This window comes from Martes martes (genome assembly GCF_963455335.1).
Source record: "Martes martes genome assembly, chromosome: 15".
NCBI lineage: Eukaryota > Metazoa > Chordata > Mammalia > Carnivora > Mustelidae > Martes > Martes martes.
In genome coordinates this window covers 59,581,148-59,599,337 of record NC_137903.1, presented here as the reverse complement: position 1 = coordinate 59,599,337, position 18,190 = coordinate 59,581,148, and the positions used below count along the sequence as shown (strand labels likewise).

Below are 18,190 nucleotides of genomic sequence, written 5' to 3'. Positions count from 1 at the left end.
ACTCCTCTGGTTTCCCTCCACCCTCTGACTGGTCAATCTCAGCCTCCTTGCTGACAACCCTTTCCACTTTGCAGGCCGTGGCAGAAAGGCCTCACCTCCTCCGGCCCCCAGACTCCACTCCTGAGGGCCTCCCCATCACGACCGAGCGTCTCCACAAACAGCATGTGGATTCTGGCTTTTCCCCAGAAATCTAGTGCTCAAACAAAGTCAGAAATAGCTCCTTCCCAAAGAGCTTTCTCATCGATCAGAGACCTTAATTCTCCAAGAAGGAGAACCCACCCAGGTAGCGGCCAAGAGACGAGTTCCACCTGCTACCTGCTCCAGGCTACGGCAAGAACCATCCTTCAATGATGGGGTCGAACAAATCCATCCCACCACATCCCTCCTACACTTGTCCCGCCCCCGAAGTGTGAGTCCTTCCGGCCTACTCTGTCCTCACAATCTTGTCCCTAAACTATTCTGTCCGTCTTGCATGGGCCCAGATTCCCCTTACTCTCCACCTTGTCAAACTCTTCTGATGCACCGTAGGGCTAAATGACCCTAGACACTTCTTCAGGAGACATTCCTCAAAAAATATAATTTCCCCTGTTTTTCTCTCAGATCAAGGGTACTCTTGATGGGCTGTGGAATCCAACTGCTTCCTAACCCACACTGTCGTTTCCAGATCCACGTCTCCTCACCCTAATCACAGCGTCCTTTGTTTGAGGCCCCTGTCACCCAGACGGCATGGACCCCATCTCCCCCTGCCGCTGTCACATACTGAGAACTGGAATGGGTTCTCTTCCTGCCCTGAAAGCAATTACAGTTAGGTCCTCTGAGTTTTTGCTGGGAAGAAGCTTTCTAAGCAGGAAGGACCTCTTCTGGCCCCATGTGCGGCTACGTGGGGCCATGTGACCGGCTCTCATGCTGTGGAATGAGCAGAAGCGAGAGGTGTCCCTTCCACGATGAGGTGCTGGAGAAGGGTCCCCATGAGCCCCCGAGCTCCCTAGCTTCCTCCTTAGCAGTCTATGCCAGCAACAGCTAGAGATGGAGAGATGCAAGCTGGATGAGAGGAGTCCGGTGAGGGGACTCTTCGAGGAGCCACGACACAGAGAAGCCTGATCCTCTACTCTGAGGAGCGCCACCCATAGGGACCATCCCTGCCCCCAGGGCCATCGGCACTGGACTACGTGTGAGCAGGAATTCAACTGCGATGCGTGAGGGCCCTGAGGAGCCTGAGGAGCGGGGTTTGCTGCACAACAGAGGCTGCCTCGACCAACGCAGCTCCCCCCACCCCGTTATAATTACATTTAAATGCAAACACTCCAGTCTATGGCCTCAACCCCCAATTCTCTAGCTCTGTGGGTGTTCTTCCCACTATGCCTCTCACCCTTGCTTTTCCTTACACTGTCTAGACATCCACCAGATAGAGCCCTCTGCCCTCTCCCTCTCTGCCATCCCATGTTTCCTCTCCTTTTCCCATCTAACTTGAGCTCTGTGGGTCCGTCCTCCAGCCAACATCTTGCCCATATCTCCAAGTCATCCCCAGTGTTGTTCCGATGCGCCCGATGGCCACTTTAAACATCAATCATTCAGCCTCATCCATGCCTCTGTCTGAGCTGCCAATCACTTCTAGAAAAAAACAAATCAAAATTGCAGTAACTGGAATTAGGGACTCAACTATTAGGAGGCTGAAAACAGAATTGGTCAACTGGCAGAGGGGTCAGAAGGAAATGCCCAGAACTATGCATAGGGAGATAAGCTGATTGAAAATATAGACAAGCACGTAATGGAGATTTACTGCCTAGATCTAAGGACTGGGGTCCTAGAAAGAAAAGAGAGAGTGTTGGCCAGAAGCAGTATTTTCCCAAAAAGCAAAAGACATTGAGGCACAGGAAAAGTAATCTTCATCCAGAAATGCTACTGTGAACATTTAAAAATGAAAAACAAAGAGAAAATCCTTAAAGGTAGCCAAAATAAAAAAAGAAAAGTTACTCTCGAGAGAGTAGCAATAAGACTTAAGGCTGATTTCTTTATAGAAATAATGCAAACCAGAAAACTTTGAACAAAAATATCTTCCTCCCTCCTTTTTTTTATGGGGGAAGGCAGAGGGAGAGGGAGAGAGAGAATCTGAAGCAATCCCAATGCCCAGAATGGAGCCCAATGCAGGACTCAATCTCATAATGCTGGGATCATGACCTGAGCCAAGATCAAGAGTCAGTTGCTTAACCCCCTGAGCCACCCATGTGTCCCTGAACAAAAATATCTTTAAATTACTGAAAGGAAATGAATTCCAAATCCAAAATTCTATATGCAATGAAAATAGCCCTTTAAAAATGAAAATGAACAATAGAGAATGCTTTAAAAGACACATGAAATTAGAAGAAGAAAAATTTTAAAGTGAAAAAAATGGGATAAAAAGGACTTAAGAAAAAAGTGACAAATACTGAAGATAGGCAAAGAAGATCCAATAGATGGGCAAATGGACGCCATCTGAAAACCAGATGGACGCCCGGGTGGCTCGATCGTTGAGCATCTGCTTTCAACTCAGGTCATGGTCCCAGGGTACTGGGATCGAGCCCCGCATCAGGCTCCCTGCTTAGTGGGAAACCTGGTTCTCCCTCTCCCACCCACCCTGCTTGTGTTCCCTCTCACTGTCTCTCTCTCTGTGTCAAATAAATAAATAAAATCTTTTAAAAGAAGAAAAAAAAAGAAAACCAGAATAAAGGAACAAAACTGATGCTAATCATTCCAGAAAACATCTCTACCCCACCCCAAGCAAAAAAGTCTTGAAGCTTCATATTGAAAGAGCATAGCATATACTCAAAATATCAAATCAGAACAGCTAACCCAAGTGGCCATCTAGGCAAAAAAAAAAGCAATTTACATATAAGGAAAATAAAATAAAATTATTATTTTTATAGCAATGCCTTATACCAGGGAAAAAATGGAGTAAAATATTTAAGATACTCAAGGAAAATAAACACAAGCCAAGGATTTTATATTCAGCAAAACTGATGACTCTAGAAAAGGCACAAACTGCTAGTAACATGTCAAACGCTCAGATGATATTGTTCCCAGGAGCCCTTCCTGAGTAACTTACTAGATAATGAACTTCAAACCACCAAAATCACTAAAGAGATATCAACGTAAGGACTAGAGGAAAGCATTATGTAGTATGGAGTTATTTGCAAAACTGAAGCAAAGTGAGGATTAAAAGGGAAAAAGGATACTATACAATGGACGTATTCTCTGACAATAAAGATATAACACAACTATAAAATATGCTAGGAGAATATGAGAGTGTACGCTGGGGAAAATACAACTTTTCAGTAATCATGATAGAGGGGGTAATATTTATATGAGTTATTCTGATCTTGTGAGATGTGTAATGTGAGATATTCTAATACTATCATTCTTCAAGTGCTGTTGAAATAAAAGCGAGGAGGTGCATATGTAGTATAGAAGTTAGAACATCCTGAATTTGAACAGGACTCAATGTAAACTCATGAGGTATTAGAAACTCATACGATCTGGATATAAATATGTAACTGTCTTATTCAGAGAGAACGAGATAAATTTTTCCTACACTGCCCATTAAAATCCCTAGAAACATAACTGCTCAGTACCCACATGGCTGTTCTTGAAATATCATTTCCCACTAAAAGTAACTGGGGATTCTTAGATAAGTAGCTGATTCCAAGCCTGGGGGAGGAAACAAACATGATGAGCTTGGAACAGTTTGACGTACCCAATAGCAAGGAGTTATCAAAGACTGCTAGGGTCATGTCAAAAGCAACCAGAAGTCAACTTGAAGACGTTTGTCTAAAGATGGGACAATTAGAGCTTCCTTACAGATAGTTATTGCAATATTGGTCAAACCCATTAAATATGTTAAACCTATGAGTTCATAATGAATTTTTCAAAAAGGTCACCTTTGGAGAATGATAGGAAATCAACTCCTTATTTTAAAAACTGACAAATAAAAAGGATAAACATTTATCCTACCGTCCCCAAATGAACTATACCAGTGAGTCAAGAAATAGTAGAAAAGGGAAACATCTCTTTATAGCATGTTTCTAGTTGACAAATGGAAAAAAGAGAGAGAGAGAGAGAATATCACCATTTTAAGCCCAAATAATAGAGGTTACTATAAACAAATTTATATTAACAAATTTTGACAACAAGGAAATGGATAAAACAGACAGTTGCCTTGGAAAACACAATTTACCAAAGTTTCTTATATTCTAAGAAAGAAAGAGACATTTCTAATCCAAAAATAGACATCTCTAATCCCAAATGCCTTTCCTGATGAAGTCTACTAAACATTAAAGGAAAATTTTCCTTCAGTTTTCTAAAAACTCTTCCAGAGTATTAGGGTGGGGAAAGTACTTCCCAGTTCATTTTGTGAATCCAGGAGGGCCTGATGAGGACCTTAAAAGAAACGGGCATTATGAGCTGATCACACCATGACCACAGACGCTATGCGCCTAACCAAAACACTGGCAAATCAAACTCAGCAGTGTTTCTAAAAATCACACATCCAGACAAGCTTTGTTTATCTCCTAACTAGAGAGTTGGAATATCACTTGAAAATCAAAGAAATCTACCCTAGTGACAGAATGAAGAATGGGCATGGGTTATTATAATAATTGAAAAGTCATTTAATTAAAAAATTATTCATACATAACATTATTTTAAAAATAAATCTTGGAATTCTCAGGGTCATGAGTTTAAGCCCCACATTGGGCATGGCGCTTACTAAAAAAAATGAGTAACCCAAAAATAAATCTTGGAAAATTGTAAGTATATGGTAACTACCTTAACCTAATAAAACGTAAGTACAAAAAAAAAAAGAATCCTTAGAAAACGTCTTACTGGGGCACCTGTGTGGCTCAGTTCGTTAAGCATCTGCCTTCAGCTCAGGTCATGATCTTGGGGTCCTGGGATCCAGCACCACATCAGGCTCCTTGCTCAGTGGGGAGTCTGCTTCTTCCTCTCTCTCTACCTGCTACTCCGCCTGCTTGTGCTCTCTTTCTCTGTCAAAAAAATAAATAAAAATTCTTTTTTTTAAATGATTTTATTTACTTTCTTGAGGGGGGGGGAGTGAGAGGGAGAGAAAGAGAAAGTGCACGAGGCAGGTGGGGGGGCAGAGAAGCAGGCTCTCCACCCAGCAGAGAGCCCAACATGGGGCTTGATCCCAGGACCCTGGGATCATGACCTGAGCCAAAGGCAGACGTTTAACCACCTGAGCCACCCAGGCACCCATTAATAAAAATTCTTTTAAAAAAAAAGAAAGAAAGAAAAGAAAAGATCTTACTTAGGGGTGAAAATTTGAAAGCTTTCTCTCTGAAGTCAGGAGTGAAACAAGGGTGCCAGTTATCACTGTTTCTATACAACATTGTTCCTGATCTCTGTAATAAGGCAAATAAACAGTAACAATAAAAGTATAAGGATTGGAGAGGAAGCAAGAAGACTGTCATATTCACAAATAACATGACTTCCCCTGAAACACTCAATATTAGTGAGTTTAAGAAGTTCTTCTGTGCAAGGTCAATATACAAACTTCAGTTGTTCCCCTGTACAGCAACAAACATTTAAATAATGAAAAGAATTAAATATATATTGTTCAATGACATTAAATATACTAAATACTTATGAATAAATTTATATACAAACATACGTGTGTACAACTTTTAATACATTTTTATTTCAACTCCAATTAATGTACAGTGCCCTACTCTCAGGTGTCCAATACGGTGATTCTGCACTTCCACACCACACCTGGGGCTCATCGCAAGTGCCCCCCTTCACCCCCATCACCTACCTAACCCGTCCACCCCACCCACCTCCATTCTGGCAACCATCAGTTTGTCTTCTGTAGTTAAGAGTCTCTTTCTAGGTTTGTCTCTTCTCTGTTCTTCTTCCCACATTTGCTTCTTAAATTCCTGTATGTACGATTTTTTTGACAGAGTGGTTGTTTAAATGAAGCCCAGACGTGGAAGTCAATGACGAAGCTTAACCAGAACCTCCCACTTGAAGAAGCCTGGGGACCTGAGGTAAGGAAAATAACCCAGCCAATGTTATTTATAATAACTAATTTGGCATTTCAGGATTAACCAAACTTTGATGGAAACATTTTGGATTTAAGTTTGTTTTTGCAAATCAAATCCAACTTTTCTGTTGGATTAATATTGTGATTTCAGTAATGTATCATCTTAATTTCTGTTTAATAGTCCATGGTTCCTGTGTTACTAACAACTTTTTCATTTTTTTTTTAACTGAAAATCTGTGTTTTTAGATTTATTAAATGACTGACAAACATGTTGAAGCATTGAGAGTGAGTCTTTCTAAAGAACACCTGAACTATCAATTCTTGCACAACTGAAAGATCATGGGGCGCCTGGGTGGTTCAGTCGGTTAGGTGTCTGCCTTCAGCTCAGGTCATGATCCCAGGGTCCTGGGATTGAGCCCCACATCAGGCTCTCTGCTCAGTGGAGAACCTGTTTCTCCCTCTCCTTCTACATTCCCTCCCCCATGCTGTCTCACTCTCTTGCTCTCGCTCTACCTCAAATAAATAAAATCTTTAAACAAAACAGAAACAACTGAAATATCATGTCTGAATGCCAACTATCAGTCCTATACTGCTTTCAATTTTTTTCAATCAAACTTTTCTTGAATTGAAATTAGTTTCTGTTATTTGGAGAATCAAATCGTATCTCATAAATAAAAGTGACCTATATGGTACCTGGGTCCATAAAAATCTAAACCCTACAACAGGAATGTTACTTTGCTTCTACATCAGAATCTATGAATGTCAAGACAGATACATACAAATGATTGTATTATCCTCTGTATTCGCAGCTCCAAACATCCCACTTTCCATCTACCTTGTCCTATCCTTCCAGCACCATAACCCTAGAACCTTTACTCTAACAATCCTTCAAACAATCCTTCGACCTCAAAATGACCCAACCACCCCCACCCTGACCCCAGGTTCTCTTCTTGCTCTTTATGCTGCTTAAATTCCATGGTCAATAATTTTATCACTCTATTAATGTGTACCCTCAATTTCTTCCTTCCTCTCACTTCTTTAGACTTGTGTGGCTAAATCACAACCCTAGTTAAATCCCAACTATCTGCCTTGGCAGCTGACTCTGGTCAAAGGAATACATAACCACTCGGATTTGTTTCATCTTCATTTCATGATTAAAACAGTCCTGCAATACTGCCCAACAAACATAAGTGTATTCCTCCAGTTCATTCCCATTTCCCCCCTAGCTACTGCATACTTTCTCCTCTCCCCTATAATCTCCAACACCTCTTCCCCTAGAGAAGGACCTTAAGGTTTTTAATCTTTGTTTCCTATTCAGAACTATAAACACTGTTTTTCTTATGCTATTGGAAAACCAGGAGACTTAAATCAACCATATGAGATAATCAACAAGTCTAACTATAACCATTTAATTTGGCCTGGGGACCATTCTGGAATGTATGTGTTTCGTGTGAAGATCCTGGATCCAAACTATAGGTGAATATAGATGTTTTATTATAATAGTTCTAGCATTTGTTTAAAGGGATAATGACGCGGTTGAATACAATTCCTACTTTACAAAGCCCAATAAATGAGTTACATTAAAACATGGCAACATCACAGAAGGCAAGAGGGAAGACCATAGCTAGTAGGAAAAATAAAAATGCCGTAGAGTCTGGGGTCACCACTACAAGAAGAGTTTCACAAAATGCTAACTCAAAAAGTTATGTATACCCTCATGTTGATAACAGCATTATTTACAATAGCCAAGACATGGAAGCAACCTAAGTGTCCATTAATGACTGAGTGATAAAGAGAATATGGTATATATAAATATACAATGAAGCATTATTCAGGTATAAATAAAGAAGGAAATCCTCTACCTCAAGAAAGAAGAAAAATCTCGAACAACTCAATTTTACACCTCATAGAACTAGAAAAAGAACAAAGCCTAGAGTTAGTAAAAGGAAGGAAATCAAAAGATCAGAGAGGAAATAAATCAAATAGAGACTAAAAAGACGATAGGAAAGATCAAGTAGACTAAGAGTTGGTTTTTAAAAAGATAAATAAGATAGACAAAATTTTAGCTAACCTCAACAAGAAAAAAAAAGAGAGAGTACTCGAATAAATCAGAAATGAAAGAGAAGTTACAACTGATACCAAAGAAATATATAGGCTCATAAGAGACTACTATGAACAATCATACACCAACAAATTAGACAACCTAGAAAAAAATGGGTAAATTCTTAGAAATGTACAACTTACCAAGACTGAATCATGAAAAAATGGAAAATGTGATCAGACTGATGACTAGTAAGGAGAGCAAATCAATAAGAAAAAAACCTCTCAACTAACAGATGTCCAAGACCACGGGACACCTGGGTGGCTCAGTTGGTTAAGTGGCTGCCTTCGGCTCAGGTCATGATCCCAGCATCCTGGGATCAAGTCCCACATCAGCGGGCTCCTTGCTCGGCGGGGAGCCTGCTTCTTCCTCTGCCTCGGCCTACCACTCTGTCTGCCTGTGCTCGCTCGCTCTCTCTCTAACAAATAAATAAATTTTTTAAAAAATTAAAAAAAAAGAAGTCCAAGACCAGATGGCTTTACTGATAAATTCTACCAAACAAACAAACAAAAAAAATTCTACCAAACATTTAAAGAAAAATATCTATCCTTCTCAAACTCTTCCAAAAAATATAAGAGGAAGGAAAATTTATAAACTCATTCTGTGAGGCCAACATTACTAATACCAAAGCCAGACAAGGATACTACAAGAAAAGAAAATTACAAATCAATATCCTTGATGAACATACATACAAAAATCCTCAATGAAATATTAGCTAACTGAATTCAACAATAATTAAAAGGAATCATATACAATGATAAAGTGGGATTTATTCTAGGGATGCAAGGATGATTTGACATCTGCAAATTAATCAATGTGATATGCCACATTAACAAAATGAAGGATAAAAATTCTATGATCATCTCAGTAGATGCAGAAAAGCATTTGACAAAATGCAACATTCATTTATTATAAAAATTCTCAACAAAGTAGGTGTAGTAGGAACATACCTCAACATAATAAAGGCCATATAGGACAAACCCACAGCTAACATCATACTCAGTGGTGAAAAGCTGAAAGTCTTTTGTCTAAGATCAGGAACGAAGATGAGAAACAAAGGTGCCCACTTTTATTTTTATTCCACATAGAGTCGGAAGTCTATCCAGAGCAATTGTAGAAGATTCCACTGAACGGAAAGATATTCAGTGTTGGAAGAACAAATACTGTTAAAATGTCCATACTACCCAAAGCAATCTACAGATTCAATGCAATCTCTCTCAAAATTCCAATGGTATTCTTCACAGAACTAGAACAACCCTAACATTTGTATGGAATGACAGAAAAAAAACAAAACCAAATAGCCAAAACCATCTTGAGAAAGAAGAACAAAGCGAGAGACATCACACTCTCTTATTTCAAATTATACTACGAAGTTTTGGTAATCAAAACAATATGGCCCCAGCATAAAAACAGACACATACATCAGTGGAACAGAATCGAGGGGCCAAAAAAAAAAAAAAAAAACAAACCTAGGCATATGTAGTCAATTTATTACAAAGGAGCCAAGAATATATAATGGGGAAAGGACAACCTCTTTAATAAGTGGTATTGGGAAAACTAGACAGCCACACACAAAAAATGTAACTAGACCACTATCTCACAGCATACACAAAAATTAACTCAAAATGGATTAAAGACTTGAATGTAAGACCCTATGCCATCAAGCTCCTGGAAAAAAACATAGATAATAAGCTCCTTGATTTCAGTCTTGGCCATGATTTGTTTGGACTTGACACCAAAAGCAAAGGCACCTAGAGTGAGAATAAACAAGTGAGACAACATCACATGAAAAAGCTTCTGCACAGCCAAGGAAACCATCAACAAAATGAAAAGGCAACCTGGGGAAATCACACATCCAATAAGGGGTTACTATACAAAATATACAAAGAACTCATACAATACAATACAAAAACAAACAATCCAATTAAAAAATAGACTGAAGATCTGAATAGACATTTTTCCAAGACAGACAGATGGCCAATGGGTATCTGAAATGGTACTCAACATCACTCATCATCAGGGAAATGAAAGTAAAAAAACTCAGTGAGATATCCCCTCACACCTGTTAGAAGGGCCAGTCTCAAAAAGACAAGAGATAACAAGTGTTGGCAAGGATGTGGAAAAAAGGGAATCCTGTGCACTCTTGGTGGGAATGGACATTGGCACAGCCACTATGGAAAACACTATGGAGTTTCCTCAAAAAGCTAAAAATAGAATACCGTACGATCTAATGATTCCTCCCCTAAGTATTTATCCAAGAAAATGAAAACCCTAACTTGAAAAATGCACCCTCCTGCTCATTGTGGCATTATCTACAGTAGCCAAGACATGGAAATAATGCATGTGTCCGTCAATGGATGAATGGATAAAGAAAATGTGATAGATGATAGACGATGATAGAGTAGATAGATAGATAGATAGATTCCTAGATACATGTCTATATCTATAATGGAATATTATTAAGCTATAAAAAAGGAAGGAAATCTTGCCATTTGCTACAACATGGATGGACCCTGAAGGCATTATTCTAGAGTCTACTTTGGTTTGAATCCTACTCTTGCCACTGGTGGATATGTCATCTTAAGCGAATCACTTAGTCTCTGCGCTTCTTCTTTATTTGTAAAATGAGTCTGTAACACTGATCTTACAGTATTCTGAGGATTAAATGAAAGTACCCAGGTAAAAATCCCTAATTTTGCTCAGTCAAGGTAATTTCCTTTCTTCTCTTTTCTCCCACATGACGATGGGTGAAATGCTATCATTAATGTTTATTTAGCTCTGTCCTGTCTCATTCCAAGCAGTCTGCTGACTCGTGAGAGATAGTAACTTTAGAAATAATCACACAGTGCCCTGTATCAAGCTCTGAACATCCTTAGCTTCCTGAGTCAGCCTACATCAGGTGAACGTCACAGGCTCTTTGGGCAGAAAAACCTGAATTCAAATCCCAGCTCTGCTGACAACCGCAAAGTTTTGCAAGTGGCTTAACCTGCCTGAGCCTCTGTTTCTTTCCAAAAGAAATGGTTGCTATGAGGATTAGGCAGATAACTCATGTAGGGCATTTGGTCCACTGCCTGGTACACAGCAAATGCTCGTTTAGTATTCATTCTCAACAAGTACTAATGCTCAGTAAAACATTATGACTATTATTAACATTATGCTTATGGTCTCCTTGGGACCCACTATCAGAACGATGTCAAGATGTTAGGAGGGCAGTGAGGGTGCACTGACAAGCCGAGAGAAATCGTGCAGCAAGCAGCCCGAGTCACACGTTTGGAAAAACCACCACAGCTGTGATGTAAATGCATCCCTTCTCTCCAGTATTGAGAAAGTGACACCTTCATTAAGATTATCTATGAGTCAATCATTACCATAAAGATTTGGAGGGAGGCTTTTCATATATTGCATGTAATTTCATCGTTAATATTATTTGTCTCATTTACAGTTTCTGTAACCTAACAGCTATATTTGCGATAGAGACCTTCGGAATGATTCCCAGGTAATGCCTTCTGCCTAATCAGGCTCTAGCGAGGGAAGCTGTAAAAGACAGGGGTGGCAGCCAGGACAGGAAAAGCACGTCTCCCCCATTTCCCTGGGACCCTCCTACTTCTGCCTCTTATGTTGACGTCCTCAAATTGTATGTATCAATTATCCCAGGGACATAGCAGGAAGGAATTTCTGAGAATTGTTGCTGCAGCTGGGGTCCCGTTTTGTCCCATCCCCTCAGCAGCCACGGTCTTCCCATCAAACACGTCCTTGAACCCCACCTAAAGGACAGATCATGGGCTGCGGCAGGGGGGCTGGGAGGAGACAGTGGCTGTGGCTGAGTCAGCCCTCACCCACGGCCCATATCATTCTGACGTAACCAGAGACAGGTAGAAAGGCACATTCCCGGACTCCAGTCTCCTTGGAGAGCAAAGTCTTAATGCTAACACTGGGTTCGCACATGCCTTTGCTTCTCTGTCCTGGGTCTGGTTTTTTTGCTTTCATTCTTCTGTAAAATGTTAACCAAAAATGGAAGACAAACAGTGAAGTTACTCCTGGCCCTACTCTAAATGTTACTGACTCCTTGATGTTTTGTGCCAATGGAAGATTAATAGTGTAAATAACCCACAAATGAGATAAGACACCCGTTGTTTCTAAGTGACTTCGGGAAACATCTATGGCCTTTGGCAGTGACTTCTCTTCCTCATTAGATTGTTATGTTTCGATGAATATTAAGAACATATGTGCACCCAAGTACCCACTGTCAGAAGGGGGCACTGGTGAGCTGGAGAGGAGAGACAACGGTGAAGGAGGCGTTCACCTCTTTGCTCGCCTCCCTGGAGCTGGATCCCGGCAGGCGGGGGAAATGGTGCAGCTGAGGGGGTCAGCCCTAGGGTAGTGTCTGCAGCTTAGTCTCTGGTACACCTGAGCCCTGGAAGTGGGAGCAGAGGCAGAGCAGAGGCCAGCGGGCGGGGACCATTTTCCAAGTACGAAAGCCTTTCTCATAAGCAAACATTGGCTGGAGATCAGGCTGTAGGAGGCAAAGATCTTGGCACTTACTTGTCTTCTGGAGGACTCAACCACTTCCCCCAATTTTCCACTGCGTCCTTTGGAGTTGTTACCTTTTAGCCAGCAAACTCCCCTAAATCCTCAACTGTCCTCTGAGCTCCCCCTCTATGTGCCCCCCCACTCCCCCCCCCCCCCCCGCCAAGGACCACTGCTTCACCTTCAGCCCTCTAGAGTGATGGCTGTTTACTTTCCAATGACCCCCCCACCAGGTGCCTCAGGGCGCCATTACCACTTCCAGACCGTTATTTATCCTGAGTCTTCTAAAACAAAACCAAAAAACAAACAAACAAAACCCTCTTTTAAACACACACCCGTTTTTACTTACTATTTCCTTATATTTCCTTACTATTTCCTTATATTTCCAAGTGTATTCAATAACACCTGCTACTACTCCCTTACCCCTCTGGGATTTGCCCCCCCACAAATCTGGCAAGCCCCCAACTACCTACTTTTTCTGATTACACCTGAGCAGCCAAGGATTGGTAAACAAAGTTACACAACAGGACAGATTAATCACCAACTTCGTGCGGGTCCCCCAACACCACCTGAGAATCTTAGTACCTTTCTCTGGACAACCAGTATCTCCACTCGAGGTAACTGCCTCTGACCTCCTCGAATCCGCGTCCTCCTTGGACCATCTTTCCTTAACAAACATCAGACGAGCTTGTTTCCACCATTACAAGAACTTAGAAGCCCGCAGGCAGGGATACGACTGATTCCTGTTTCCAAACACACCTACTAACACCTAGGTCCATTCTCTCCTTTTTCCATACTGTTCAAATTAAAGACATTTTATTTCTCCCCGTTAAGTATAATTCTTCCACAGGTAGTTTGAAACCTCTTACTTTCCACTTTCTAAGGAAACTTCCAAATCGATGATTTCTCCTCTCTTTTATTTTATATGTTCAGCTTTCCCCCTCAACTAGATCCTCCCATAGGCTTTTAATCACCCTCAAGTTTTTAATTTAGATGTAAGTAAAACCTCAACCTCTATCCCTCTCCAGCTGCCATTCTCTCTCCCTGCTCCTTTGCGAGACAAACTTCTCAAAAGACTTGTCTACAGAGTCTCCTTTTCCCTGTGTTCTATCCCCGTTTCTCCTAAACCACCCAATCTGCTTTCAGTCTAATTACTCCACCAGGGACCTCTCCGGGTTGGTTTTTGAACTAAAGAACCACCTTTCCCAGTCTTGAAGGACTGGTCTCAGGTAGGAGATGAACCTTATTCCTCAGCCTGGCCCTAGCTGTTGGTTGTCTCTCACATCTTTGATTGTCCAAGATGCCTTCTTAGTTCCCAAGACCTGTCAGTGTCCCAAAGAAGAAGACCTCCATCAGCACCTAGATGCAGGCTGGTTGCAAGCTGGACCCTCAGGCAGCAGCTTTTAAAGAATGCAAGTAGGCCTCTTTCATGGAAAGACTGGGAGCTGGGCATTTTAGTCCACTGTCTCTGTGCTGAGGGGTGCAAGGGGGGACATAGGCCCTGCAAGTCCTCTGGACCCATTTTGTCTGCTGTAACCCTGTGGGTCTCATAGACACAAGCCCAGGTGGCTTTCAGAGCTAAGTGTTTGGGGACCTGTCCCTCCAGTGGAACTTTCACGAATTGGGACTCAATGTTGGGCCCAAACTCTTTACTCCAGGGAGAAGCTGGAAGCTCAGAGTCCTGTCCTGGTCATACGTTGCTGTGCTGGGTTTAGGATTTATGGTGAGACTGTGTCCCAGTCTCTTCTACCCGTTCTGATGGGGCTATATTTTTTTCTCACGCAATGTGTAGATGTTGCCCTTATCTGTTTCTGGATTTCTTTTGGAGGGAACTGTCCCTTAGGTAGCCATGGCATGGGTGTGACCATGGAAGGAGGTGAGTTCAGGAGCCTCCTAGGTCACCATCTCGAACTGGAGCTGGCCTAAATGCAACCTGATAGATATTGGCCAGTCCTCATCCCATTTCATGCTTCATTGGTGTTGACTTTCCCTTTGACCGCTATATTACTTTACGGGTTTTCCTAAACTTCTGTAGCCATGCTTTCTCAAGTAAAGAGAGTCTTCACCTCCTTTACCGGCCAGTCAATGATTTCCCTCGGGGCTCAGCCCGGTCTTGTGAGCTTCTCCCTTTGGCAAGCTCATCCGTACTCGTGGCTTCAGTAAGCATCTATGTACACATGACTTCCAAATCATAACTCTGGTCCGTTCAGAGCCGTGCATCCCACTGTCTATTAACCTCTTCTCTTAAGTGGCTCACAGACTGGTCAGACTGGACATGCACCAAAATGATCTCATGATCTTATCACCCACTCCCTTGCCCCATTATTTGTCCCACTCTAAAAGGGATCCAACAGGGTAATTGTATACAGTTGTCATTGTGCAGCTCCAAGAGAATCCATTCGCATGGGCTATAATATGACTGGTGCCTTCTGGAGATGAACAGTGTGGCAACCCTGTTTTCCAGAGTTCCTTCTCTTGGGAAAGGGCACATTGAAATGTACAAGCCAAATACCTATGAGTCAAAAATGAAAATAAGAAACCCTCCCAAAAGACAAGAAAACCTAGAGTTGTGTTCATTTCTCTGTTTCCCTCAGCTCATCCAAACAGTCACTAGCTCCCATTCATTTAATCTCCTGAATTGCCCTCAAATGAATCTTCTTACCAACCCCATCACCACCACTCCAATCCAAGCTACCGTTGTCTCAGATGGGAACTACCACAATAGACACCTAACAGATCTCCTCTTATTCATTTCTATTTTCTTCTGGTTCATTTTCTTCACTGAAGCCCAAGTGATCTTCTCAAATGCTATTTTTTAACTTGAGACACTGAAGTTTCTTTCCTTAAAATGGTAACTCCTCAACATGGCCTACAAGGCCTTCAATGAATCAGACTGCCGCCTACTTCTCTAATCTTGACTTGCATTATTTTCCTCTCATCATCTTTGCTCTAGACCCACCAACCTTTCAGTCCCCAACCTTCACCATATACTGTCCCATAGCAGGAACTTTGCACATTCTGTGCAACTCCTCCTTCCCCTCTTTATCTACTTAACTTCACCAACTACATTTCCATTTAATTCTTCAAATTTTAGGATAACTATCTTTTCCCCCATGGAGGCATTTCTTGACCCTATCACCAGGTTAAATCCGGCCATAGTAAGCCTTCATTGCATTGTATATCTACTTAGTTCTTATCACAAGTGCAATTTTATATTTCTCTTCTCATCATTGATTAACAATAATGTCCCCACTAAAATGTAAGCTATCTAAGGAGATGGGGACTATGTCTATTATTACTTATTATTGTCTTTCCAGGCACTACCCCAATACCTGGCTCATATCAGATAATTTGTCGAGTCAGTAATTAACTTCCAAGAAGGAAACCATTCACAGGAGCCAGATTAAGCTTGTATCCACATAGGAGGAAGGTCAGAGTAAGAGGACTAGGACCCAGGGAAACCATAATACTGAAAATAAATAATTATGGCCTAAAAAGGAACCAAAAACTGAATTCAAATACCAGGGGAGGACACCAAAGAGAAAGTAGCACAGCATTTGGCTCAAGTGGTAAATCCACTCTGGTGGGAGGCAGCCATGCAGAGTCCCAGGTGAAGGGAGAGATGTCTGGCACCCAGCTGAAAGTAGCATCTAGTAAGTGGTGTACGCATATGCACACACACGCACGCGCACACACACACACACACACACCTGATTGACCCTTCAGTGCCTCCAGTTAATGTGCCCCACAGTAAACCAGCTGTATTTACATGCCCTCGCTAAAGTCTTCTTCCCTCTGAATTTCCTCCATCAGTGAATGGTGACGACATCCTCATAGTCACCGCATGCCAACACCTGGGAGACATCCTTAACTCTCAAACCCCACATCTCAACAATCTCCAAGATCAATTCAGTCTAACTTCCAAATCTGTCTTAGATCTATCTGCTTCTCTCTACTTCCTCAGCCACTAATTAAGTCCCTCAACACACTTGCATTATTAAAAACCTCAAAACTGGGGTTTCTCCCTCCGCACTCATACTTCCCCACTCATCCGTTCTTCCCTCTATGTTCAGAATCATCTTTCCCAAATCCATACCCTGTAGCTTCATAAAAGCTGTCTCTCTCACCTCTAACCACCAGTCATTCATCTCTACCACTCTGCCTACCCCCTGAGCTCTTACCATACTGAACTAGTTTTAGTTCCAGAGTGTCTGGGGTGATTTTCAGGTTTCCCCATGCCTCCACAACTTTGCATAGCCATCTCCCTCAGCCTAAAACTCTATGCCCACCCGTTTCTTCATCTACCTCCAGGCATTTTCATCTAGAGAACCCATTCTAAGGCTCCAAGTCCTACTCCTATCCAGCTAACTCCGCTAATCAGTTCAAAGTTCTGCTCCACTGGGAGGCCTTCCTTAATGTCTGGCCCCCATGAATTCTACATTTCTTTCTCTCACTCTATTAATCACACTGTCTATTCTCCTCCATAGCCAACCTCTAACACTAAGGCAAACATCCCGAGGGTAGATAAGATGTCTTATTAATCTTTGTTTTCTGTCGGTGGCATAGGAACTAGCCGTTCAAAGATTGTTTGACTACATAAATTAAGAACCAAAGTGAGTGATGACTTCTAGTGACTTTTTTTTTTCTCTTATTTCAGTCCAAGTGGCTACCTGGTCGCTGCCTTCCTCTTTATCCTGATGCTGCTGTTCTTCAGTGTTTTGGTTTTGAGCTATTTCCATTACATGAGGATTTATAAACAGTATTTCTATGAGCCAATTAAAAGATATGATAGAAAACAGAAGGATAATTAGGGAAAATGAAAGTTTGTTTAGTATGGATATATATATATGTAGAGTGTATATATATATATATATATATACTTATATTACAAGTGTGTGTGTGACTAAGAAATGCTAAAGATAAGCCCATAGTAGGTATCAACAAATTCAAGCTCTAAAAATGTCCTTAAATTACCCCAAGACAGACATTCTTATATCTACTATGTGTTACTAATTTTAAGGTGTTTGCCCTTACCTTAAGGTACTCCATATATGCTCTTATGTGACCTTTTTAAAAATTAAAATAAAACTAAATTTGCCTATTAAAATCCTTCCTAAGAATGAAAGTACATTTTTGGAAGTGTGTAAATATGTCAAATACTTTTTTTTTTAGCTTGGGGGAGGGGCAGAGGGAGGGGGAAGGAGGAAGCAGACTCCTCGCTGAGACCAGAGCCTAACTTTGGGCTAAATCTCACAGCCCTGAGATCATTACCTGAGCCGAAATGAAGAGTTGGACGCTTAACCGACTGAGCCACCCAGGCGCCCCTCAAATATTTATTTGCGTGAAACTTTTCATAGAAACCTCATATGGCTGTAGTTTATGTATAAAAGTCTTAATGTGTCCTAGATAATCTCTCTTAAATGTATTTCAGAAGTTTTTCTAGCGGTAGATTCACACATGAAGTGTACAGCTTATTATATTGAGAATGAGAAGCTGCTGCTCTAAGTTTTAAGTTTTAGAATATGATT

At 41.3% G+C, this 18,190-nt stretch overlaps 1 protein-coding gene across 1 annotated transcript in view; it reads left to right on the top strand.

The window, feature by feature from the left end:
- CATSPERE (catsper channel auxiliary subunit epsilon) overlaps nt 1-17,473 on the top strand; it is a gene marked incomplete at its 3' end in the record, with an annotated part of 147,567 nt that extends 130,094 nt beyond the window's left edge. The window contains exons 19-22 of the mRNA XM_080824512.1: nt 5,952-6,038; nt 7,353-7,510; nt 11,578-11,631; nt 17,320-17,473. Coding sequence (XP_080680638.1) covers nt 5,952-6,038; nt 7,353-7,510; nt 11,578-11,631; nt 17,320-17,473 — 453 coding nt within the window. The remainder of the gene's footprint in view (nt 1-5,951; nt 6,039-7,352; nt 7,511-11,577; nt 11,632-17,319) is intronic.
- Nucleotides 17,474-18,190: the final 717 nt, after the last annotated feature.